This window comes from Corylus avellana, chromosome ca4, assembly GCF_901000735.1.
Source record: "Corylus avellana chromosome ca4, CavTom2PMs-1.0".
Taxonomy (NCBI): domain Eukaryota; kingdom Viridiplantae; phylum Streptophyta; class Magnoliopsida; order Fagales; family Betulaceae; genus Corylus; species Corylus avellana.
In genome coordinates, this window is record NC_081544.1 from 27,879,682 (window position 1) to 27,905,655 (window position 25,974).

Sequence of the window (25,974 nt, forward strand, 5' to 3'; positions counted from 1 at the left end):
TTTTCTAGTCACTTATCTAGCCTAGTCCTACCTAATAAAGAATCACTATGCATGGGACGCAACACTCAATGCAACACATTAACAACCTGTCAAGTACCATTGTTGAACTTTAACTTTGTAGGGTGTCACAATCTCTAACATTCAAGTCCATGGCATCCTTGTTAGGGCTCATGTCATTTTGTAGTGCTCCGCCATCACATGATGTTACTAACTTGGCTCTGATTTTATAAATGTCACACCCCAAAATGACTAGTTACAATTAAAATTCCTTAAAATAACTCATATGGTCCAATCTCACATAATAAGAAACCAATAAAACACCTTTATAATCCTCCTATTAATGCGAGACTTAACTTTTTGGTGTGTCACAAAATGTGCATTCAGTTACAACCTAACAACCTAACAACCCATAAACCCCTACGGTGGTTCTCCTTGCAAGAGCTCCGAAAGGTTTTTTTTTTTTGGAGAATTTTGTGTTGTCTTTGTTAGCAACCCTTTGTTGCTGCTCTTGTTCTCTTGATGGGCCCCGTTATTTTTTGGACCCATTCTCCAATGTTTCTTGGTTCTCTGGTTGCCTCACCATCTTTTGGTTGGCTCGGGGCTTTTGTTTGAGTTGCCTACCCATTTCTTGAATCAATAGTGGAAAATACCCAACTTGATCCCCTTCCCTTTCCCCCTTTTTTTTTTTTTTTTTTTTTCTAATAGCCACTGGAATTCAACAAAAAATTATTGTAGCTTAACAAAAAAGATTCCAAAAGCATGTAACTGATCAAGCATTGCTAAAATATTGTTCAAAATTGTACTACATCAATTGAGAACGACAATAATATTGTGTACTTATGACTTGAAAATTTAAGAGAGAATGGAAAATATGGTCTGTGTTAAAGTAAGTAGAAGCAATAAGGCAGCTGCAAGAAATGAAATAAATGCCCACGGACTGCTGAAATAATTGTGCTTCAAATTCGCAATCCATACATTCTGATGTCTGCGGCAATACTTGTTCACATTTCTGAAAAGTTCAGCAAAATGTAAGTTGAATACAATGGCATTGTCACGAAGGTTCTTAAACATGGTGGATACAGCTTCATCATCACCCAAAAAATTTTCAATAATTCCTCGTCTACGAAGAAATTCAACATCCTTCGGAGAGTTGATGAGATAGCCCATGAAGCTCACATAGCCTGTGAAGAATTTGAGATGATTATTTTGACTATATTGCTCATACGCCGCCAAATTTCGGAAGATAGATTCTGATCGTTTTTCTATTTTCATAAGTGGAATTTCCATCACCCCATTGTTGAACTTTATGTCAAAAAGGGTACCTTTATCTAGCTTCTTGAATTTGACTCCTGCCTCTTGAAGTTCTATGGCGCTAGGTATCGAACTCCACTCTTCCTCATGTACAATACTCCAACCTATCCCAATTTCTACAGATGGTGAAGTGAAAGATTTATATACCAAAGCAAGTAGATGCTTAATGTTTTGGAGCGATCCATCGCATGATAAACAGATATGGCCTCCACATGGTAATGAGACTCTGATAAAATGTATGGCTACATCAATAAGGTTGTTCTGCCGGTTAGGAACCTCAGTCATCTCGAACAATTTAGTGAGAAGAAAGAATGGAATTTGGTTTTCGAATAACAGTAGATCACGCATTAAGCTATAGAACATCCAACCCAATTGGAAGATTGGGTCATATTCATCCATTAGAACCTTCATTGTACGCTTGCGAAGCAACTCAATGATAAAAAACCCATCAAGTAACATCATTTCTACAAACTCATCCGTGGTTAGGCTAATGGGTTCTGCATAGAATTCACGAGCTCTTCCTTCCAATTCTCTAATGGCCTTAATGTATGTTTCCACATTGCTCTCTCTTCTCCTGTGAAGAAGTAGTTGTAAATAGTGCAATTTGTGGTTTTCCATAAGCCTCAAGTCATCCTTGCCACGGTGGTAAGGACCAATGGCAAGTAATTGAGGCTCGTATGCCTTTTCATTTGTCTTGCGTAACTGGGTGTGCACTCTAAATATACAACATTCTGGGGCATTTGGAGTTAATCCAATAAGCTTTTCATGAATACGAATGGAAACAGGATCAGCTCCGTCAACAAGCATCATATTCCGAAAGAAACACTATATATGTTGCAGAGAACCTGTCACAAATGATCTTACTGATCTTTAAAGGATTGTATGTATTCAACAGATGCAACTCTTCAATTGCAAATATTGTGAATGGCACGTTATATCTATAAAAAAAAAGAATGCATTGGTGCATGGTCTTTGGTATTCTTTTGCTCACAAGAGATCAAACACCCACATAAAAGAAATCACCAATTCTCACGTTTATGTCAACGCTGGAAAACGAGCTAGCCTGTTCATTTATTAAATTTCCCAATTCAGATCAAATGAAAGGTCAAAAACCACAAAACTGTCTATATATTGTACGTAGTACGACGTCAGAGAAGAGAAAAATCACAAAATTAAGAAAGAAAAGTGAAGAAACGTAATGGAACTTAATTACCTCTTTAACAACTCACCGTAGGCCGCCTCGATCTCTGCATAATATTGTTTCTTTAGCTTCAATGGAAATCATAAAGAATAGGCCAAGTGCTTAAGAAAGAGCAGGTGGAACGTGGCCGGTTGCGCTAAGTCGAGCAAATGTTGACTCAGATGCAGCCTTGCTCGGTCTAGTCACTTTGCAATCCCTAAAAAGTAAAATCTCTCTCAAATTAAACGAGCTGTCCATTTTTACTTTATTTTTTATTTTTCCTTTTTTTAGGTCTGAATCTGTCAACAGTTTGCTTGAAACACAGAAGATAACTTCAAAGACAAACAAATATGGGTGATAGGCCCATGACATGATCAATCTTTATTACATAGTACTGTTGGGCAACCTGACCCAAAAGAATTTGGTGGGCCAAGCCCTTCCACCACTTATAATGGTCATGGGGGTTAAGTTGTGTTTAATATATATGGTTCCAAATGATGAACAGCCACAAAAATAAATAACTAGCCACTTTCTAATTATGAACAAATTGCAATATCAGCATCATGAATGAGAGAGAGAGACAGAGAGAGAGAGAGAGAGTTTCATTTGTAAATTGAAAATAAGCCAACAGTTCTATTTTTTTTTTCTAAGCAAGAAATAGGCGAGAGAAATAATCGTAACGCTTATTCGTTGGAAATCGTACAAAGAAAACCTAGACAATAAAAACTACATACACTCTTTTAAATCTGCTTGAACCATAACCTAACCAAGCCAACAATTTCATTGATGTCTATAACATTATTACAAACCCATAAGCAACCTCTAAGGTGGTTCCCATGACAATAGCCATGGGAATTCAACAAATTGATGACTATATAGCGCTCAGCGGAAAGATTTGCTGAGGAGCCATTTAAGTCATTGAATTACTAAAACATTATTCCAAAAGTATGTATATGAACTAATTAAGGGAACAAAATTATCAGGTATAAGTTACTTTGTGGGAAAAGTGTAAGAAAGAATGGAAAAAATGGTTTGTGTTAAAGCAAGTAGCAGCAATGAGGCAGCTGCAAGAAATGAAATCAATGCCCAAGGACTGTTGAAATAGTGGCGCCTCAATTTCGCCATCCACACATTTTGACGTCTTTTGCAATGCTTCTTCAAATTGCTGAAAATTTGAGCATAACAGAAGTCGGATATCACGACAGTCAGACAGTGACCAATCTTGTTAAACATGGTGGAGACAGCTTCATCATCACCCAACCCATTTTCAATAATTCCTCGTCGACGAAGCAATTCAACATCTTTTGAAGAGTTGATGAGAGATAATCCATGAAGGCCAAATAGTCTGTTACGTATTTGAAATTATTATTTTGACTATATTGCTCATATGCAATCAAATTTCTGAAAATAAATTCTGATCGATCTTCTATATGCAGAAGTGGAATTTCCATTACCCCATTGTTGAACTTTATGTGAAACAAGTTGACTCCCTCTAGCTTCTTTAATTTGACTCAAGCCTCTTGAAGCTCTGTGGCACTGGGTATCGAATTACAGTACTCTTCCTCATCTACAATATTCACACCTCTCCCATTTTCTACAGATGGCGAAGTGAATGATTTATGTAGCAAAGCAAGTAGATTCCCAATGTTTTGGAGTGACTCATGACTTGATTCACATATATGGCCTTTACATGGTAATAACGAGTCGTGGAAAAAAAACATGGCTAGATCAATAACGTTGTCCTGCTCGTCAGGAACCTCTGTCATCTCGAACAATTTGGTGAGAAGAAAGAATGGAATTTGGTTTTCGAATAACAGTAAATCACGCCCTAGGCTATAGAACATCCAATCCAATCGGAAGATTGGGTCACATTCATCCATTCGATCACCATGCTTGCGAAGCAACTCAATGATAAAAAAACCCATCAAGTAACATCATTTCTACAAACTCGTCTGTATTTAGGCTAATGGGTTCTGCATAGAATTCATGAGCTCTTCCTTCCAATTCTCTAATGGCCTTAATGTATGTTTCCACATTGCTCTCTCTTCTCCTTTGAAGAAGTAGTTGTAAATAGCGCAATTTGTGATCTTCCATAAGCCTTAAGTCATCCTTGCCGCAGTGGTAAGGGCCGATGGCAAGCAGCTGAGGGTCATATGCCTTGTCATTTGTCTTGCGTAACTGGGTATGCACTCTGAATATACAACATTATGGGGCATTCGGAGTCAACTCAGCAAGCTTTTCATGAATACAAATGGAGACAGGATCAGCTCTATCAACAAGCATCATATTCCAAAAGAAACACTATATTGCAGAAAACCTGTAACAAATAATCTTACTTTTTCAAGGAATGTATGTATTCAACATATACAACTCTTCAATTGCAATTATATCTATAAAAGAATGCATTGGTTCAAGGTTTTGGAATTCTATTGCTCACAAGTGATCAAACACCCACATAAAGAAATCACCATTTTCAGATGAACCATGATCGGTTACTTTAATTACTTTGGACAGTCAAAGAAACAGAAAAACTTTCTAAATATTTTACTGCGTTAGAGAAGAGAGAAATCCCAGAAGAAAGAAATGAGAAGAAACGTAATGGAACTTACTTATTACCTCTTTGAACACTCACAGTAGGTCGCCTCTGCAGATTGTTTCTTTAGCTTCAATGGAAAACACAAAGAATAGGCCACAAAAATGTTGAGTTACAAGAGCAAGTGGTAGAGAAAGAGCAAGTGAAAATTCCTATGCCGCTAAGTCGTCGAGGAAATGTTGACTCAGACGCCGCCTTAATTTGCTCGGTCTAGTCAACACTGTGCAATCCCCAGTTGCTCAAATGAAGCCCGTATCAATGATAAATGAAGCCCACGACGCAAATTTGGACAGAAACTATAAAAGTAATAAATTTGTGTAAAATTATAATTTAGTTAGCAGTTAGCCCTCCATTGTATATATAATAAACTATGAAGTATATATAATGTTTGCCCAAATGAAGCCTATGTTGATCCAAATAAATTTAGAAAAAGGACAACCTCAGCCATGACGCGAATCTGGATGGTAATTGTTTCACACATTCCGTCCTTCTATTTTTTATGGTTTCAAATAAAATAAAATAAAATCTAGCCACTTTCTAGCTAATTAGGAACAAATTGCCATATTAGATTCATGAATGATCGAGAGAGATACACAGAGTTTCATTTGGAAATCGAAAATAAGCCAACAGTTCCATTGATGTCTAGAACATTATTACAAACCCATAAACAAACTCTAAGGTGGTTCCCATGCATGACAATAGCCATTAGGATTCAACAAAGATGACTCTAGCTCAGCAGAAAGATTTCGTGAGGAGCCATTTAAGTCATTGAATTACTAAAACATTATTCCACAGTTATGTTATATAAACTAAGGGAACAAAATTATCAGGAACTTGTTATTACTTTCTGGAAACAAAGTAAGCAAGAACGGTAAATATGGTCTGTGTTAAAGCAAGTATGAGCAAAAAAGCAGCTGCAAGAAATGAAATCAATGCCCAAGGACCGTTGAAGTAGTTGTGCCTCAAATTTGCTATCCACACATTCTGACGTCTTCTGCAATGCTTGTTCACATCTCTGAGAATTTGAGCATAACATAAGTTGGTTATAGCAACATTGTGACTAATCTTGTTAAACATGGTGGAGACAGCTTCATCATCACCCAACCAATTTTCAATAATTCCTCGTCGACGAAGTAATTCAACATCCTTTGGAGAGTTGATGAGATTATCCATGAAGTTCATATATTCTGTGAAGTATTTGAGATTATTATTTTGACTGTATTGCTCATACGCAATCAAATTTCGGAAGATAGATTCTGTTTGATCATCTATTTTCAAAAGTGGAATTTTCATGACCCCATTGTTGAACTTTATGTCAAAGAAGCCACCTGTCTCTAGCTTCTTGAATTTGACTCCAGCCTCCTTAAGCTCTGTGGCACAAGGTATCGACTTCCAATCTTCCTCATCTACATCATTCCCACCTGTACTGATTTCTACATGTGGTGGAGTAGTGACAGATTTATGTGCCAAAGCAAGTAGATGCCCAATGTTTTGGGAATCTACTTGATTCCTAATGTAAGGGGCCAAAACAAATAGATGCCCAGTGTTTTGGAGCGATTCATCAATTGATTCTGTTTGGCCTCTCCTTGGTAATATTAAAATTCTGAAAGCGATTATGAAATTAGAAATAAGGTTGTTCTCCTGGTTGGGAACCTGAGTCATCTCGAACAATTTAGTGAGAACAAAGAATGGAAGTTGGTTTTCGAATAGCAGTACATCACGCAATAAGCTATAGGGTATCCAACCCAATTGGAAGATTGGGTCACATTCATCTCTTAGCTCCTCCTTTTCCCACTTGCGAAACAACTCAATGATGAAACACCCATCAAGAAGCATCATTTCTACAAACTCATCCGTGGTTAGGCTAATGGGTTCTTCATAGAATCTACGAGCTTTTCCTTCCAATTCTCTCATGGCTTTAATGTATCTTTCCACACTGCTTTCGTTTCTCCTTCGAAGAAGTTGTTGTAAATACAGCAATTTGTGATATTCCCTCTGCTTCAACTCATCCTTGCCATGGTGGTAAGGACCAATGGCAAGCAGTTTAGGTTCGTATGCTTTCTCATTTACCTTGCGTAACTGGGTATGCACTCTAAATATACAACACTCCGGATCATTTGGAGTAAAATCAGCAAGCTTTTTATCAATACGAATGGAGACAAGATCAACTCCACCAACATTGCTCATGTTCTAAACAAATTGTACAAGTCAGATCTGTTCCAAATACTTTGCACAAAACCAATCACCAACTTTAATGAATTTCAAGCTCACAATTACGTATCCATCTACCAGTCTGTTTAGTTTTTTCTTTCCTTTCTTTCCCTTCTCTTGCTTACACAACTAGCTAGGCTGCTGAAGATTTCGATCTCATTGGCATTTACATTCACCAAGGTTCCATTTTCAAAGCATTATCTTAGAGCGACAATTATTTTATTTTATAGCTAATTAGTAATAGGGTTGTAGGCTGTTAGCCTGTAGCAACATATTTATTTCACTTTCACTTTCCTAGGGTGATGGGATAGGAATATACATGACCTATTTCCTTCAAACTTCTTACTTCAATTACACAAACATAAAACGACAAGTTGTTTCTATTGTTTAGCAAGGTTGGAAATTAAAATAAAAAAAAAAAATTCTAGAAGTGGATGGCGGGTGCTAGGGTCGATGCAGCACCAATATGAATATTAATCATGATTTTAAGTGGAAATGGAGAGTGAAATTCAATATGAGAACCTTTTTTTTTTGAACCTCAATATGAGAACTTAAGACTATAAAGGATCAAAAATGTAATAAACAGGAGTTGAGGGTAACATATTGAACATATTAATATAGTCAGTAGATTAAAGTGTAAAAGAATCATATTAAATTAGTGAAGATTCTACACATACTTCTTCAAGCTCCATTTGTTTGATGAAACATGTCTATACACAGGACTAAAATACAAGCAGGGTCCTCGTCTAGAAAACTCCCTGAGTTTCCTCTAGTGACAAGGGACTGTCTCCTCCTAGTTGCCGGTGTAAGGGGTTTTTTTTGTTAGTGGTGGGTTATGGCGGAGGATTTAGAAAGGCTGTGTGGTAGGGTCTTCTGACGGATGGTGAGAAGTCATGTATTACTGTTTCAGAAGGGGAGATTGTTGATCTGCTTCGAAAGGGTGTTAATTGTCTGGTGGGTAGTCTCAGAACTGAACGTAAAGTTAACAAGGAGGCATTCAAGAATTTACTTTCTAGATTGTGGCGTTTAGTGGGCTGTGTCACTTTCAAAGAATTACAAGGCAACCTTTGGCTCTTTGAATTTTCTGATGATGATGATAAGCGAAAAGTTATGGAGGGTAGGCGCTGGAGTTTTGATCGTCAAATTCTTGTTCTTAAGGATTTTGACGGGAAAATTTCACCCTCTCAAATGGATTTCTCTTTCTCCCCTTTTTGGGTTCAAGTGCACGATATGCCACTCCTTTGTATGACTAAAGGAGTTGGTTCTAGGATTGGAGCTTCTATGGGGGTTCTTGAGGATGTGGATGTTGCAGGTGATGGTGCTGGTTGGGGTAGGTGTCTTCAAATTCAAGTTGCTATTGATATCACAAAGCCTCTGGAGCGTGGACAATCTTTGCATTTGGAAGGGAAATCAATTTGGGTTAGTTTTAAATACGAGAAACTTCCTTTATTTTGCTTCAATTGTGGTTGTCTAGTACATGGATTGAGGGGCTGTCTTGTTAAGTCATCTACATGTCATAATTCTTCGTCTGATGGGAAACGATAGGGAGTTTGGCTACGAGCTGATGATCTAAAGCGCAGAAGTGGAAGTGGTGATTTTGGCAATATTGGAGGTCATGCACGGCCTGGTTCTGACTCGGAGGGACCGCACCAAGGTGGTGATAGTTTTCAGTCATGATCTCCATGGAAAGGCAGTTACCACTCTCCTGGTAGTCAACAACTGCCCTGTAATTCAAATGTAGCAGTTGGTAGCGTGTGTTCGGAATCAAGACACGTAGTGGAAGATTGTGCTGCCACGTCGAAAGGTAAAGGTGTTCTCTCATTGTTAGACGTGGCTAGGGGTACTAACTGCTTGGACAGGATTGACTCATTAGTAAGGGATGACGTGGTTCTATCTGGAATGCTGGGTCATTTTCCACAACTTGAAAAGCCATTTTCCAACCTTTTTGGTGCTGCTGCACTGCCAGTGGAACCCTCAGCTACTCACGAGAAATTCAGGGTCTCTTCTCCAGTATTTCACGTGGCTAGTGATGTTATGGATGCTTTTGACAGCATTCATTCTGTGGAAACTTCTTCAATTTCTGGTAAGGTTATGGTTGAGATTCAAGGTGAGAGTTCTTTTATTAAAATGAAGAAAAAGGCTCGTGGTGCCTTAGTTCAAAATTCGCTTTCTGCTCACAAAAATTTGGGTAAGCGTAAGCAAAGAATTTTACAAGGAGGCTCTGTAGGTGATGTTGGGGGGAAAAAAGAATACGAAGGGAAGAGAATTACTGTTGGGATCCTTTATTCAAGAAGTGGCGGAAGCTGTTATACAGCCCTGTTAGGAGTCATGATCGTCTTAAGCTGGAATTGCCGTGGGGTTGGGATCCCACGAACAATCCGTGACCTACGCCAATTGGTGAAAGAGAAGAAACACACTCTTTTGTTTCTTATGGAAACAAAGAGTAAACAAAGCGGATGGAAGGGTTAAGAGTCAAGTGTGGATTTGCAGGGGTCTTTGTTGTTGATCCTGTGGGTCGCAGTGGTGGATTGGCTCTTCTTTGGACAGAGGAGTGTGCTCTTGAAATCCAAAACTATTCAAGGAGGCACATTAATGCAATTATTCATCAACCTCATGTAGGTATAGCTTGGAAATTCACTGGGTTTTATGGTCACCCTGAATGTGCCAAAAGATTTGAATCATGGGCTCTTCTTCACCATCTTAAATATTTTTAGCCAATTCCTTGGCTCTGTGTTGGAGATTATAATGAAATCACTACCTTCAATGAGAAGTTTGGTGCTCCTCTACGGAGGGAAGGTCAAATGGCTCTGTTCCGTAGGGTGCTTGTTGATTGTGATCTTAATGATTTGGGTTTTCTTGGTTCTAAATTTACTTGGTCGAATGGTAGGGATGATGATACTTTTACTAAGGAACGTTTGGATCGCACTTTAGCCAACACTGAATGGAGTCAAATGCATAAGGAAGTTACAGTTCATGTTTTGGCAGCTAGGTCGTTTGACCATAAGCCTTTATTGATCTCTTTTCTGCGTTTGGAGGAAGAGCGGTTGAATTTTAAGAGGGCATTTCAGTTTGAGGCCAACTGGTTGTTGGATGAAGAGTATTCTGGTGTTCTTAGAGCTGCCTGGTCTGCAGGGCCTTCTACGTCCTCATTGAATAAAAAATTGATGGAATGTAAATCAGCACTCTCAAATTGGAATGCCAGAAAGTTTGGGTGCAGTAGGCGTCGGCTGCAGCATAAAACCTAGTTGTTGGAAGAATTGCTGTGTGCAGAGGGCAGAGATAACAAGGAGGCTATTAAACAACTACAACAGAAATTGATTTAATCCTAGAGCAAGAGGATATTAAATGGAAACAACATTCTAAACAGCATTGGTACCAACATGGGGATCGTAACATACCCTTCTTCCATTCTTGGGCTAGTCATCGACGAAAATTTTTATTAGCAGGATTAAAGATGATTCGGGTTGTGTTTGGACTAAACCTAGTGACATCGGGTCTGCTTTTGTTGATTACTACAGGTTCATGTTCTCTACAGAATTGTCTTCCAATTTGGAGGATTGTTTAAGGGGGGTGGAGATAAAGGTCACAGAGGAGATGAATGTCATGCTTACTAGGGAGTGTTCTTATGCAGAAGTTGAGCAGGCCTTGTTTCAAATAGAACCTTTGAAATCTCCTGGTCCAGACGGATTTGGAGCTTGTTTTTTTCAGAAGTCTTGGGATGTTGTGAAGAATGAGGTTTGTCAAGTGATTTTTACTTTTATGCATACGGGTGTTCTTGACCCTATTCTTAATTCCACACTTATTGCCCTCATTCCAAAAGTCAAACAGCCGGATAGTTTGTCTCAATTCTGCCCTATTAGTCTTTGCAATGTCATTTACAAAATCATTGCTAAGGTTCTTGCTAATAGGCTAAAAAAGGTTTTGCCCTCTATAATCTCAAGCAATCAAAGTGCTTTTGTTCCCGGGAGACTTATAACCGATAGCATTTTGGTTGTTTTTGAAGCACTTCACACCATGGATGGAAGGATGAAAGGGAAAACTGGTTACATGGCTTTGAAATTGGATATGTCCAAGGCTTATGACAGAATTGAGAGGGATTTCTTGGAGGAAATTATGAGGAAACTAGGCTTTGCTGGAAAATGGACTGCTTGGTCCATGATGTGTGTCAAAACAGTCTCTTATTCTGTCCTTGTGAATGGTCAGCCTTATGGTCCAATTATGCCTTCTAGGGGTATTCGACAAGGTGATCCCCTCTCATCTTATTTCTTCATTTTGTGTGCTGAAGGACTTACATCTTTGCTAAGGATAGCTGAAGTGAATAAAAGCATTCATGGTGTTGTTGTGGCTAGGGGTGGTACTACTGTTTCGCACCTACTGTTTGCTGATGATTGCTTGTTATTTTGTAAAGCCAATCTGTTTGAGTGGCTAAAACTACAAGAAATATTACTCCTTTATGAGAAGGCTTCTGGTCAGAAACTAGAGAAGAGACTAAAGCTCACATTCTAGTAGTGGCAGGGGTGAACTCCATATAGCTTTATGAAAAGTACCTGGGCCTACCCTCTTTCATTGTTCGTTCTAAAATCAGTTCTTTCTCTAGTTTGCAGGACAAGGTCTGGGCTAAGATTAGTGGGTGGAAGGAAAAGTTCTTGTCTCAGGCTGGTAAGGAGGTGTTGCTAAAAGCTGTTGTGCAAGCCATACCCACTTATACTATGAGTGTCTTTCAACTTCCTAAGGCTTTGTGTTTGAGCACTAATTCCATGATGTCTGGTTTCTGGTGAGGGCACAAGGACAATGTTTGTAAGATGGCTTGGATGAGTTGGGATAGAATGGGAAGATCTAAACAAAAAGGTGGCTTAGGATATAGAAATCTTGAATGTTTTAATTTAGCTTTGTTGGCTAAACAAGGGTGGAGATTTCTTCATGATCCAACTGGTCTGGCTGCTACCATTATGAAGGAAAAATACTTTCCGAATGAGGATTTTTTGCATTCTACTCTGGGGTATAAGCCTTCTTATGCTTGGAGGAACATCTGGAATGCTAAAAAGTTGCTTAAACAAGGTTTGATTTGGAGGGTAGGCAATGGGCATTCTATTCATATTTGGAAGGACCGTTGGGTCCCCTCCCCTTCCTCCTTTCTTATTCAATCCCCTGTGAGTGTCCTTGCACATGATGCTACTGTGGATCTGCTTATTGAAGAGCATGCTAATTGGTGAAATGTCCCTCTTATTAAAGAGGTATTTTCTGAGGTTGAAGCTAGTCTTATTTGTGGTATGCCCATTTGCCCCCATAGTCAGACTGATAGATTAGTTTGGTTAGGTACTTCTAATGGTCAATTCTCTGTTAGAAGTGCTTATCACCTTGCTAAGGAGAAATCTATTTCTGATAGGGGTATGTGTTCCTCTTCTGCTAACATGGATAGATTATGTAATAAGATTTGGAATATTAAGGGTGCTCGTGTGGTTAAATTGTTCTTATGGAAGGCCTGCAATGAAATTCTGCCCACTAAGTTGAATTTGTTGAAGAAAGGCATTGCTCCAGACCCTTTGTGCCCTATTTGTTTGCTGGAAGTTGAAAGTGTGGAGCATATTATTTGGAGCTGCCCTGCTGCTATGGATGTTTGGGTGGAGTGTTCAAAAAAGTTTCATAAGTGCTCATTAGCTCCTGTGTGATTTATTCATATTCTGGAGTTTCTCTTGTTAAGGTTAGAAGATGAGGATATTCATTTGTGGTTGAGGAGAAATTCTTATGTCTTCGGTGGGGACTTGGTTCCTCCCTCACGTGTTTTTCTTCTAGCAAAAGACCAGATGCAAGCTTTTCTTGATGCAGAACAAACCCGTACAGTGGTTCATATCGCCCTCCATCACTCACCAGTTGCATCTGTTGGCTTCCTCCTCCTACTGATGTGATCAAATGCAATTGGGATGCAGCTATTAGCAAGAAGGAGCAAAGGATGGGCATGGGTTTTTTAGCACGAAATTCTGTTTGGTAATGAGCTAGCCTCTTATTGTGCTACTAAGCCATATATTGTTGATCCAGGTATTGCAGAAGCTATTTCAGCTTGGAAGATGATTGAGGTTGCTGTTTCTTTTGGTTTCCAGAGTGTTATATTTGAAGGTGACTCTCTGGAAATTGTGCAAGCTTTGAAGAATGAAGGATCTTGTTTGGGCCGTTTTGGTCAAGTTATTAATGAAGCCAAACTCTGTTTGAATTTAATTCCTTCTTGGAGTATTTATCATGTAAAACGAAGTGCTAATAATGCTGCACATTGTCTAGCTAAGTATGCTTTTTCATTAGACTCTGATCAGCTGTGGATTGATGAGTATCCTAGCTGTATTCATGACCTTGTATTGTTTGAGAAACATTTAGTTTAATCTATGATATGCTGGAACTTTTATTCAAAAAAAAAAAAAAAAAAAACATGTCTATACACACTAGATTAAAAGAATGAAAAACTTTATTTAATTGCCCTAAACTTTCAACACTTTTCTAATCATACTCATCAGATTTAAAATACACTCAAATTAGTATATCTAAATTTAAAAAGTTTGCTTTGGAAAGTCAAAAAACAGAAAACTTTCTAAATATTTTACCAGGTTAGAGAAGAGAAAAATCCCAAAAGAAAGAAAAGAGAAGAAGCGTAATGGAACTTACTTATTAGCTCTTTGAAAACTCACTGTAGGTCCCCTCTGCAGATTGCTTCTTTAGCTTCGATGGAAAACACAAAGAATAGACAACAAAAATGTTGGGTACCAAGAGCAAGTGGTTGACTCGAGAGAGAGGTCCTCAACCACATGAAAATTCTTATGCCGACAAGTGCCAAAGAAATGTTGACTTAGACGCAGCCTTAATATGCTCGGCCTAGCAACACTGTGCAATCCCCAGTTGCCCAAATGAAGCCCATATCAATGATGAATGAAGCCCACGACACAAATTTGGACAGAAACTATAAAGGAAAAATCATAAACTCTCTCTCAAAATGAACAAGCTGTCCATTTTTCTATTTATTTTAAGTGTCTGAATCTGTGTACAGTTTGCTTCAAACAAAAAAGATAACTCCAAAGATAAAGAAATATGGGTCATAGGCCCATGGACCATGGTATGAAATCTTTATTATATACTCTTGGGCAGCCATGACCCAAAAGAGTCTCGTGGGCCAAGCTAATACCACCATAATCATTTATAATTGTTCTGACAGAACAATGACATTTCACAAATGGGCATCACCCGATCACCGTATCAGTTTAATTTAATTAATCAAATTTGTTGTTATTATAATCCAATTCTGCCTGCTCCAAAAATAAGCTTCAAAACAAAATAAAACATTATATTATTCTATTTTCTTTTCTTTTAAAGTAATGTTATTATTTACACACATTTATCATATTCATGTTACATCGACTGATATGACATGTTTTAGGTGGTTGACATGAGAAGCTATTTAAAACACGTTTGAAGAGTATTATTACTCTTTATTGTATTCCCACCTCCTATATCAATATCCTCTAGAAGTTTCTGAACAATGCTAATCTCTACACTTATTTTAATCAAGTTGATGTGATTTGTTTTAAGTAATTTCTCATCCCAGCTATTGACTAAAAAAAAATGCCACTTAAAACACTTCACATCCGTCGATGTAAAGTAAATGTGATAAATGAATATGAAGAATAACATTACTCAATATTTTAGGTAGCATATAGATTTCTTCTCATTATTTTTAAATTAAGTTATTAAATTTTTGTTATATTAATATTAATTCAGAAAAATATGGTAAATATTGAGGACATAAAATGTTGAGTTAATAAAAATGATAAGTGTAGATATGATAAAATTTTATTTATTTAATTTAAAAAAATGATGGAAACTCCATTAGAAAAAAAAAATTATCATACAAGAAAAAAAATATATAGTTTTTTTTTTTTAACATGTCGAAAAAAAATATATAGTTGAGAGAGAAAAAAAAATTAAAAATAAAAAAATTATAAGTTAGTTAGCAGTTAGCCCTCCATTGTTCCCTAGAATTCATGCCGCGTTATTTTAAGCAAAATGTTGCTGTCTGACGCCCCCGTTTGAACTCCGACCCTTATGCAACGGCCTCTCTCTCCCTCTCTTTCTCTCTCTCTCTCTCTCTCAACACACACCCCACAAACAAAACCCAAATCCAAACTCCATGTTCCTCTTTTGCTTCCAAAAAGTTGAATTTTTGACCACTGTAACAACCTTTGGAGCCTAATTCCATGCACAGACAAACATTGTCTCAAACAGGCTGCAGGTACCTTTCTCACCATTCCCTCTCTTCAATGTCTTATTCTATTTTATCAATCTGGCTACATTTTATTTATATGAAAATAACATTTTGACGTTCTTTTTAGTTTTAGTTTTTTAGTTTTTCCTTGGTGTGTGTGTGTGTGTGTTTTCGTTGCTATATTTATGAATCTATGATGTTGCATTTTTGGGTTCCCTGTGGTTATTTCAAATTTTGATACATTGATCATCGATGTTATGCATATTCTTGCACAGTTGAATCTGTAAGTTCCTTTGTGGAATTAAGGCAAAAACCCATGTGATGGGTTGATTGTACGAGAAGCATGTGACCTTGGGCTTGGGGGCCATGAATTTTTCTTCAAATGTATATATAATGGAGTGAATATACATTGGGGACTCTTTGAATTACCTGGTGTCGAATGTTTAAAGCTATAGGAAGATCCCTTGAATGTGGATCTAATGTTGAAGATTGAGAGATGATGTATGTGACCCTTTAAAGAAATTGTACAATGCCTGACAATTTTGCCATTCTTAGGGCAAAATAAGTTGCTATTATGAAATTAAGCCTTTGAAGCTTATTTTATGATATTTGAGCAAGTCAATTGGTTGAGTTTGTACATCTTAACAGAATTGTGTGGGCATCATTGTAGAAACTTGTAGAGGCATAGAGGAAGCAGAGTATGTTCATATGAAGCTACAGAACAAATTGAGACAATGACCAGTGAAGCTCCTAGTACTTCAGGCCAGCAGTTCTACAAAGATGCAGCGCATGTTCTGTCAAGTGGCAGAAACGCTGCAGAGAGAAATGAAAATAATATTTGCATACAGACAGGTGAGGAATTTTCTACCGAGTTTCTGCGGGATCGTGTTGCTCTGAGAAGATTGCCAGTGATATCTGAAGGGGAACATCACCAGCCAAAGAGAGTGGATTACAAGTTTAATCAGAACCATCAGCTTGTTTATGAGGATCTCACTGGCATTCTTGGGCTACAGAGAATTGATTCTGAACACAGTTCGGAATTCTCAGAGTTAGTTCCAGTGACCGGATTTGGGACTGAAGCAGAGAACAAGGCTTATACTGATAATATAAACAGATACCATTGGGAATATGGTGCAATTGGGCAAGTTCCTGGTAAGTTTGCTGATGAGAGTAATCCTGATCAAGTAACTCCAGGACCAAATGCTCCACCTGTATATGTGGTGGAGTCCCCTCATTCATACTATCCTTATGGGACAGAATTTTCAGAAGGTTCTTTCTCTGGAAAAGTGAAAGTTCTCTGCAGCTTTGGGGGAAGAATATTACCAAGGCCAAGCGATGGTAAGCTTAGATATGTGGGTGGAGAGACACGGATTATATCCATCAGGAAGAACATCACTTGGGAGGAACTCACAAACAAGATTTCTGGAATTTGTAACCAACCTCATACAATCAAATACCAGCTTCCTGGTGAGGATCTAGATGCACTTATATCTGTTTGTTCAGATGAAGATCTTTATCATATGATAGACGAATATCAAGAGCTGGAAAGAATTCAGGGTTCTCATAGACTGCGGATATTTCTTGTATCTTCAGAAAGCCCAAGTTCTATGGAAGGAAGGGCTGCCCAGCCAAGTGATGCTGATTATCAGTATGTTTTTGCTGTTAATGCCACGGTGGACCGAAGTCCACGGAAGAGCTCTTGTGGGCAGAGTTTGACAAGCCAGACCTGCCAGTTTGGGAATACCTCAGATTATAGTCCAACTTTTTATAGAGACTCTCCTACATCAGCATTTCCTTTGGAGATTAAGGATTGTACTCCAAGTTCCTCGAATTTGGCGGGAATGTTCTCAAAGCCTGCTTCTCGGTTTCTAACTAAACTTCAGATACCAAGAAAGTCATTCAATCAAACCCCTCCAATATCTCCAGTTCAGCATAGAGATCCTAAGAATTCTAATGTGCAAATTAATGGGGATTGGAAACGTGGTGATGGACATCAGAGCATCATTCCATTTGTTATCGAGAAACGTCCTTGTGAAAATCCTTACTCTCTTGATGCCATGGGTTATTATAATAATCTTCCTCATGGGCCTCCATCGACAAATTACCATCATCCTAACGAATATTTGGTAGAAACTGACCAGGCTAACAAATCCCAAGACAGACACTTTCACCACCGTAGCCCCAGTAAAGACTTTGTGCATTCTCCATCATATTGTCAAAGTGATATTAACTATGACCGAAAAATGCTAAAGGAGAGAGCATTCCATTCAGATATGGTTGCCTTTAACCCTGATGATCCGATGGGCTTACGGTCAAGGCTTAATGATATAGATGTGTCTCATCACAAAATAATACATGCATTCTCTGACTCACAGTTGCAGGAATATGGTGAGAGGTCCAATTGCTACTCCCCACTGTCCTCGAGTACTGAGAGAGAAAAATCACCTTCACTGGCAATGTCAAATTTCCCACCGGAATGGCGAGTTCAATGTGAAGAGAGAATTAACGAGAAACAGCAAATGAATAAATATGAGAATCAACCTACTTCCAAGATGCCTGGAGATTGCAAGGGAAATGTTGAACTGGGTCAAGAGATGTTCAACTGGACAGATAGGAATATCACTTGTTCTCATCACAAAAAAAAACACCTAGAACGAAATGTTGAAGTTTCATCACATGATAATGCCAAGGAGCTTGAGAAGTTACCAGACCTCAACTATCTCCCCTGTGTTTGTCTATCCTCACAAGAGCAACAAAACCTCAGAGGAGGGATTTCTGCTTCATCAGTCATTTCTTCTGAAACTTCTGCAGATAGCATGAGAGAGCACTCCCATGGTTACCGATTAGAAGCAATGGCTTCCAAGTTCTTAATTAAGAGCCAGACTTCTGACAAGGATAAGCAGTGTGCTACAACTGAGACATTAAGTATTCAAGCAGTATCAGATGGGTACCCTGGAGTACTACCTGTTGCATCTCAGGGATTGGATGACCAAGAATCCATGGACCCAAGCTGTGTAAGTATGTCTCCGTTTGCAGAAACAAATTTCTTTCCAAAATTTAAATTGTACAAGAATAACACTTCTATGTATGCCTTATTTCAGAAGACAACCACAGGTGCTGTTTTGAGTGGAGAGGCTCCTCTCTGTAATACAGATTCCGTAAATCATCCTGACTACCAGGTTCAAATGGTGGGACTTAGCCAAACGTCTTTTGAGGGAGCGAAGTTTGGAGAAGTTGTCTGTCTTCAATCACAGCTGTCAGATAGTCATCCTGAAAATAAGATGGAATCAGTAGTTAGTGTTAAAGATATAATTGATTGTACACCTCCTGGCATCCCCTTTACGTCAAAAGTTGTGCCACGTATAGAAGATGAGGCCTGTGATGATTTTCCATCTCCTAGAAAATCAGAAGCAAAGAATGCTACTTTAGGATCTGAATGCGAGGTAAAAAACTTCACTATGGAACTAGAGTTTAGTGGTTATCATGTTTTATGATAATATGTCAAGTGGTTCATCTGAATTCCTACACTACATATATAAATAGGGTGTGAAAAGTAATGGCAGAGATATGGATGACTCTATCAGTGATGCTGCTATCGCTGAAATGGAAGCGGACATCTATGGTTTGCAGGTTAGAGTTGCTATCTTTCTGGATTTATGCGTGAGTTTATATTGTTGTCCTTTCCTATCATGGGTGCTAGTTTCTCTCTTTACCATGCCTGGACAATTAGGATCTTTTTTTTTTCCTTCTTGTGACTCCTTTCGCATGAACTGGTGTGTGCTGACTTGAACTTCTAACATCATGTGGATGATGAGCGCAATTGGCTGTGAATTATCTTCTTTAACCAGAATTTACAATCTTTTTATGAAAGTGACCATTTCATTTTCTTTGTTTTGTGAAAAGTTGGATGTTTGTGAAAATGTAGTATTTTCCTCAGTATTAGAAGTGATCCCAGTACACAGATTTAGACTAAAAATCATATCAGCAAGTAAGACGAGTTATGGAATGAAACTGCTGTTATGGACGTAATCTTTACATTCCTTGAGATCATACTATGGTTACCATGGGAGTTTCCTAACAGGTGGTGCTTCCCCCATATTTCCTATTTTACAATGGACTTTTAAGCAGGCTATTTGTAAGGTCATTTTACATTTAGGGCCTCATGTAGGGGCTTCCTAGATTTAGAATTGAAGCAAATGCTTTACAGTTTATACGTATGGAATAATAATGACATCTAAATAATTGTCATTTTTAGAGTAGTACTAAGAAAATGAAACGCTGCTGATGCATTATGACTGCCAAATACCATATGCCTTCTTAACTAGAATGGATATAGGTTGTATCTTGTACCCCTCGTTATTTACTGCTGTCGTTTCTTTCTTCAACATTTCTCTCTTTCTGTGTTTCATTTAACTATGCATCTTTAAGAAATTGTCGTTAGAAACAATTTTTTTTTTTTTTTTCTCTGTACTTATCAAAGAAAATACCTTATTTCATGTAACAAACGAAGTTATAACCTGATTACATAGTACAGAACTACCAATTTCATTTCTTCTTCTTTTTCTTCACTGTATATGGTTTTTAGTGGTCATGATAGATAAGAAAATTCAGATTTCCGGTAAAGAACCCATAATCTAAAAAGTACAACCCTATAACCTGAGATTGAATCTGTTCTCCTGTTTCTATCTTGATTTTCTTCTTCTTCTTCTTCTTACAAAATTAATCCTTTGTTTTTAGCAAACAAGTAAAATCTAGAGTCTATGTTTAACTGTCTGTTTCATATACTGAAATGCAGATCATAATGAATGATGATCTTGAAGAACTGAAAGAGTTAGGATCTGGTACATTTGGAACTGTATATTATGGAAAATGGAGGGGGACTGATGTTGCTATTAAGAGAATAAAAGAGAGTTGCTTTTCAGAAAAGTCATCAGAGCAAGATCGACTGGTGGGTACTAGAATCATCAGCATTTGAACTTCTGAAATTCTGCTCTGTCATAGCTCTTCTGATTTGGATAGTTTTTTTCATACAATTTCTTACAATGTACAGAAGTTTCAACTTGAAGGAAAAAAAATAAAAAATAAAAAATTTGAACTTAAATTAGGTTCTCGATGAATTGAATGGCATTACTCTTTTTTTATTTTTCTCAAGCACTTGATTGGCATTAGTTGGTATCTTCTACACCATGAAATTTGGTATTTGAATTTTTCTGGATGAAAATTTTAACTCCCTTAGCTTGTACAGACTAAAGACTTCTGGAGAGAGGCACAGATATTGTCAACTCTTCACCATCCAAATGTGGTAGCATTCTATGGGGTAACTCCTGATGGGCCCGGAGGAACGTTGGCAACTGTAACTGAATATATGGTGAATGGATCATTGAGAAGTGTACTAGTAAAGAAGGAAAGGTGAGTTTATCATACTTATTTCTTCTCTTTCATCTTCTAAATAGATTTATGAAATTCTCAAAATTCTTCCTGCAGGGTGCTTGATCGTCGAAAAAGGCTCATAATTGCAACGGATGCAGCTTTCGGCATGGAGTATTTGCATTTGAAAAATATTGTTCATTTTGATTTAAAGTGTGATAATTTGCTAGTCAATTTGAGGGATCCTGAACGACCTATTTGCAAGGTAATTAATAGCAGGACGATATTTTGATTAAGCCAATTGTTTTTTGTATCCATCTTCATGGTGGATCCACTTATACTTACTAGGTTTTTATTTTCTTTGAGGTCTTCAATAATTAGTGTTTCCTACATGGATTATTTTCCGTTGACTAATTAGAAACACATTTTATGATGTATAGAAGCATTGTGTGACTCACCTGGGCTTGCTACCTGCTTTGCAGGTCGGGGATTTTGGGTTGTCCAGAATCAAGCGCAACACATTTGTCACTGGTGGTGTTCGAGGGACCCTTCCATGGATGGCACCAGAATTACTAAATGGTAGCAGCAGCCGGGTCTCTGAGAAGGTTTGGAACTTGTAATAAAGCCTATTATCATCCTCCATGGAGTTTAAGACTGTCTGAATCAGAATCATTTATGCCCTGAAGAATGCAATAACAAGGTCTTTTGTGTTTTGTTTTGTTTTATAGGTTGATGTTTTCTCATTTGGTATTGTCTTGTGGGAGATTCTGACTGGTGACGAGCCATATGCTAACATTCATTGTGGTGCTATCATAGGTAAGTTCCAACCCAATTGTTGTGTATTTTTTCATCAAAGTTTTAGTTCCATACCATCTTAAGAGAGCTTTGTTTAAACTGCTGCAAGTTTTAAAGTGCATACCAAGGTATTCATTAATAAAGTTACTTCAATCTTTCTTTTTTTCTAGCAAGGAAATAGTTTGCTCGAATCTTTTTCTTCTTGGATAGTTGTTGAATTATATACACAACTCCACATATGCTATTCTCCAATCCTTAGGAGTAACATTGTTGTTGTGTTGTGTTGTTGTTGTTGTTAAGCCCAGGGATATCTGGTAGTTATTATATTATAGTTCCTCAAGAGTCAATTTAAAAACTGCATTGGTTAATGATTCTGATTACACAAACTAAAATAAATAGCTCTTATTTTCTTTGGCAAGTTATGGACTGTGTATGTCTTTTATGATATATCAAAATAACATACTCTTTTTGGAGATATCGTACTCTTTTATGAATTATACAGTTAGGGTAAGGATATTCAGCAATTATGATGAGTTTAAGTTTCCCATTTTGGAGATCCTGTATTTACAGATAGAGTAGAAGCATGAATCTTGGGCATGTAACTTGCATAAAGCTTCTATCAGATGTTTTTTTGTGCTACGCACCACTTTTGGAACCCATTTAACTTGTCTCCAACCAAACCACATTAATTTCATATTGATGACTCTTACCTATTAACAACTTGTTTGTTGTAAAGGTCATGAGTTCTCTCAATGGGATGCCTTCTAGTGCAATGATAAAAATCTCATACGATCAAAAACAAGTTTGTGGGTTTGCTTTTGAGAGTAGTCACTGTTGGAAAATATGAATTGAAAAGGGGAAATGATGAAGGCAATATATAAGGACTTCAAGGCTCGATCTCAATGACGATTTCTTTAGAACATATCTGGCCCCCTTTCTAAAGTGCTAAGAGGATTGGACAAAATCGTTCCCAAATACAACAATGCCCAAAACGTTACTCTAGATTAGTAGATTAGCACCTTCTAGAGTAACTGAAAACACCTTTAGAGCGAGAAGAATGCATAAATTGTATGGAATAGAAGAAGAAAAATTGTTGTACCTTGGAGATGACCATAAGGTCATATTTATAATGTTTATGAACTCATCTCAACAGTCCAAATTGATTTGATCTAACAGTCACGAATCATAACCATTATATCCCACTTAACAGCCACCTTAATGAGCATTTTAATACCTTAAAACGGTTAGAATGACCTTGATTAATCGTCTGAAATGGCAAGTTCGATCGATGGAAGTCTTAGGATGCGCTTTGATCGAACGAGCTAAAAATCAAAGTATCGACCTAGGCTCTCAGGTTTTTGTACTGATCTAATTCGTTCAATTGAACTAAGATCTCTATCAATCGAGATTCTCTATTGTGGGCCAATCTAAATTTTCAAAATAATTTAGGGCTTTTCAATGCTCCTCGCTCTGATGCGAAGTGTGCCTCATAGGGCCCAAAACCCATTGCTTGTGTGCGTGTCGCAAGCAGCATTGCCAGCACTAGGCGGCTTAGCCCTCTTCTCCATCATTCAAGTTAGAGTGAGGAGGATAACTTATAAAGGTTTTGGGTTCATTATCATTAGCCAATGTGGGACAAATGTTTCCTCCATTCCATACAATTTCGAATTTTGGATTGAAATAAATAATGTAAATCTTTCCAAAAAACTCTAACCCCCACCCCTTTCTCCCTCCTTTGCTTTGGCAGCAACATTACAGGGTGATAACCTTATTTATTTAAATTTCTTCCAATATACATCCCTAGACACTCTCCTTGTGCTGTTTGTTGACAGAAACGACTTGAATCAACATTTTGTGGCACGACTATCTTGAGAAGCATTTTCAAAATTTTGCTTCAACATTGGGTTTTGTTCTTTTTTGAAAACAAACAACAATTGAAAAAAAAGAAAAAAAAAAAAATGTGTGGCCTTTTGAAACCTTAACCACCAAATGTGAAATGGATCAAAACATACTTGACATTTTCAGATAACCAATGTATTCAAGAACTTGGTCTCCAAATCACATAAAGTATTTCTAAAGAACTTTATCAGCCACTTGTAGACAACTAGGTTATATTTCTAAAACTTTGATTTTTCTGGTAAATAACTTTATCCATTTCTATGTCATATTTCTTGCACAGCCCCTATGTTCTTGAAAATGCGTAATTTGCTGATCTTTACTAACCATCATGCATCATTCATTCAGTGTGGCTCTGTTATGAACTTGATGATCACTTTGTGTTGTGTGAACTTTTTATGAAGGAGGTATTGTAAATAACTCGCTCAGGCCTCCAATTCCAAAACGTTGTGATCCTGAGTGGAGGAAGTTGATGGAAGATTGCTGGTGTCCTGATCCTGCAGCCAGGCCATCATTCACAGAGATAACAAATAGGCTACGTGATATGTCAACTGCACTCCAGAAAAAGCGACAGAGTCCTGCCAAAAGATAAACCCAACATCCTCATGTAAGTCACACTTATATAACCCAAAAAGAAACAATTAATAAGTTCTTTTTTTCATGCATCGAGTCTGAAAAGTAGAGCTTCATACAAGCCACTGATGTAGGGATTCAACCTGTAGATTAAAAGCACAGATGAGATCCATATATATATATATATATATATATATATATATGTTCTTTGTACTTCTCTACTTGTCTATTTTGTTGAGTTTGAAAAACTGAAACATTTTGTACACGATAAAAATATGATTTAGAAATGCCAGAGTGCTTTAATTTGTAAAGTTCTTACAGAAAATTATGGGACTGCATGCCTTTTTTATCGAGCTTTTTTGAGTCCAGAAGCACGCAAATAAGAGCCTAAATTTACTGGACTGCACAATTTAGAGTACCCCATACATCTCCAACCTAGAAAACCAGCTTAGGTGCTCTTAAGGCTGTCTAAGCACAAAGTTGATAACCTTGCCTTCAACAGTTATTATTTAGGAAACAGAAGTGCAAAGGATTAAAGCATTAATTAAATAATTAAATTTACTATTTTTTATAAATATAAACTTTTTTTATAAGTGGTAGTTTAACATAATATTATAGCCTCCTGGGCATGATGATAAACTGCTTAGCCCGTCAGGGGTGAAATTAAAGCTTCTGGATTACCTGGTAACTGGTTCTGGCGGGTGGAGTCAGTTACCCGTAGGAGTTTGATTAACGGTGAGAATTGTTATACAGTATGCGTTTGCAATGTGCAATTAATCTGAGTAAAGTTCTCCTACGTACGTTATAATTAAAAAAACATAATATTATAGTAGAAGTCTTGAATTCTATTAATGAGCAACACATTTGCAGAAACATTTCAGGCTGAAGCGTCAAGCAAATTCGAACCCTAACGTTATAGTTTACTTTCCATTTCAATTAAACATTCGCCACTGAACACACGCATTTTAGACGAATATGACGTAGTCGAAATGGTCAAGTTCCAATACTTTCCCTATTATTCTAAAGTGATGTCACTGATGTTGTACTGAACCTGCACAAAATGATCCACCATATTGTAGTGCTTGCTTTGTGGCTGAATTTGGATCGAAGAACTTGGAGCTGTTTCAGCATTTCACATCTTGAGGTTGAATTTTCAAAGATAGCTTGGTTGACACTTGACATGAAGGTATATTTTATGCAGTAGTGGGAAAGAAAAATGAAGATAAGAGTAAACAAAAGAAAAGATGGGGCCTTTTACCCCTTTTGCCTATTGTGTGCTTCAGGTTGTTGAAGCACCTTTGATTGTCCCCCCTGAAAAAAGTGTCGGAAAGAAAAAAAATAAAATAAAGTAAAAAAGTAAAAAGATAAAGAAGCTGCTCAGTGGAAACTCTCTTCGATCTTAGAAATGCTTACACCACCCTAGAACATACTTTCTTCTTTTTATGTGTTTTTTTTTTTTAATAATGTTGTATGCCGCATTTTTTTTTTCTACAATTATCCCATGATGCTGATATCACCGTCTCATTCAATAGATTATGACAGTCTAATTCAATACCATGATGTTGAAATAAAATAATAGTGCATTATAAATATATTATTACATAATTTTAAAATAATCTAACATTATGTATAATGTTAAATATAATAAAATAAAACTTCGACAATAAAAAGATTCTTTCTTATTTCACTCGAAGATCTTGTTCCCCTTTACCGTACAATGGTCAACACTTATGGAGGGATCGATGATAATGATCTCCGGCGACAATAGGCCGGAATTAAGTTCTCCATGTTGGGTACGTCAGACCC

The 25,974-nt window shown here is 37.4% G+C and overlaps 3 protein-coding genes and 1 pseudogene across 7 annotated transcripts; 1 reads left to right on the forward strand and 3 right to left on the reverse strand.

The window, feature by feature from the left end:
- Positions 1-757: 757 nt before the first annotated feature.
- Positions 758-14,087, reverse strand: LOC132177719 (UPF0481 protein At3g47200-like). Its single transcript, XM_059590158.1, has 2 exons — positions 13,947-14,087; positions 758-2,708 (listed from the first exon to the last, which is right to left on the reverse strand). The coding sequence occupies exon 2, from the start codon at positions 2,119-2,121 to the stop codon at positions 853-855; it is 1,269 nt and encodes a 422-aa protein (XP_059446141.1). The 5' UTR covers positions 2,122-2,708; positions 13,947-14,087; the 3' UTR covers positions 758-852.
- Positions 3,255-4,416, reverse strand: LOC132177720 (UPF0481 protein At3g47200-like; annotated as a pseudogene).
- Positions 3,255-7,720, reverse strand: LOC132177717 (UPF0481 protein At3g47200-like). 5 transcript variants are annotated; one of them, XM_059590157.1, is made up of 2 exons: positions 5,108-7,720; positions 3,255-4,682 (listed from the first exon to the last, which is right to left on the reverse strand). In XM_059590157.1, exon 1 carries the CDS (start codon positions 7,269-7,271, stop codon positions 5,925-5,927), a length of 1,347 nt encoding a protein of 448 aa, XP_059446140.1. In that variant the 5' UTR covers positions 7,272-7,720; the 3' UTR covers positions 3,255-4,682; positions 5,108-5,924. The 5 variants fall into 5 exon arrangements, with proteins under 5 accessions (XP_059446140.1, XP_059446138.1, XP_059446136.1 ...); XM_059590155.1 differs by having other exon boundaries at positions 3,255-4,726; XM_059590153.1 differs by having other exon boundaries at positions 3,255-4,808.
- A 1,422-nt stretch (positions 14,088-15,509) lies between the features above and the next one.
- On the forward strand, positions 15,510-25,409 carry LOC132178358 (uncharacterized). Its single transcript, XM_059590802.1, has 12 exons — positions 15,510-15,564; positions 16,208-17,795; positions 17,895-18,551; positions 18,639-18,980; positions 19,081-19,167; positions 20,333-20,485; positions 20,783-20,946; positions 21,022-21,169; positions 21,387-21,509; positions 21,633-21,720; positions 24,000-24,202; positions 25,248-25,409. The coding sequence occupies exons 2-11, from the start codon at positions 16,272-16,274 to the stop codon at positions 24,185-24,187; spliced, it is 3,474 nt and encodes a 1,157-aa protein (XP_059446785.1). The 5' UTR covers positions 15,510-15,564; positions 16,208-16,271; the 3' UTR covers positions 24,188-24,202; positions 25,248-25,409.
- Positions 25,410-25,974: the final 565 nt, after the last annotated feature.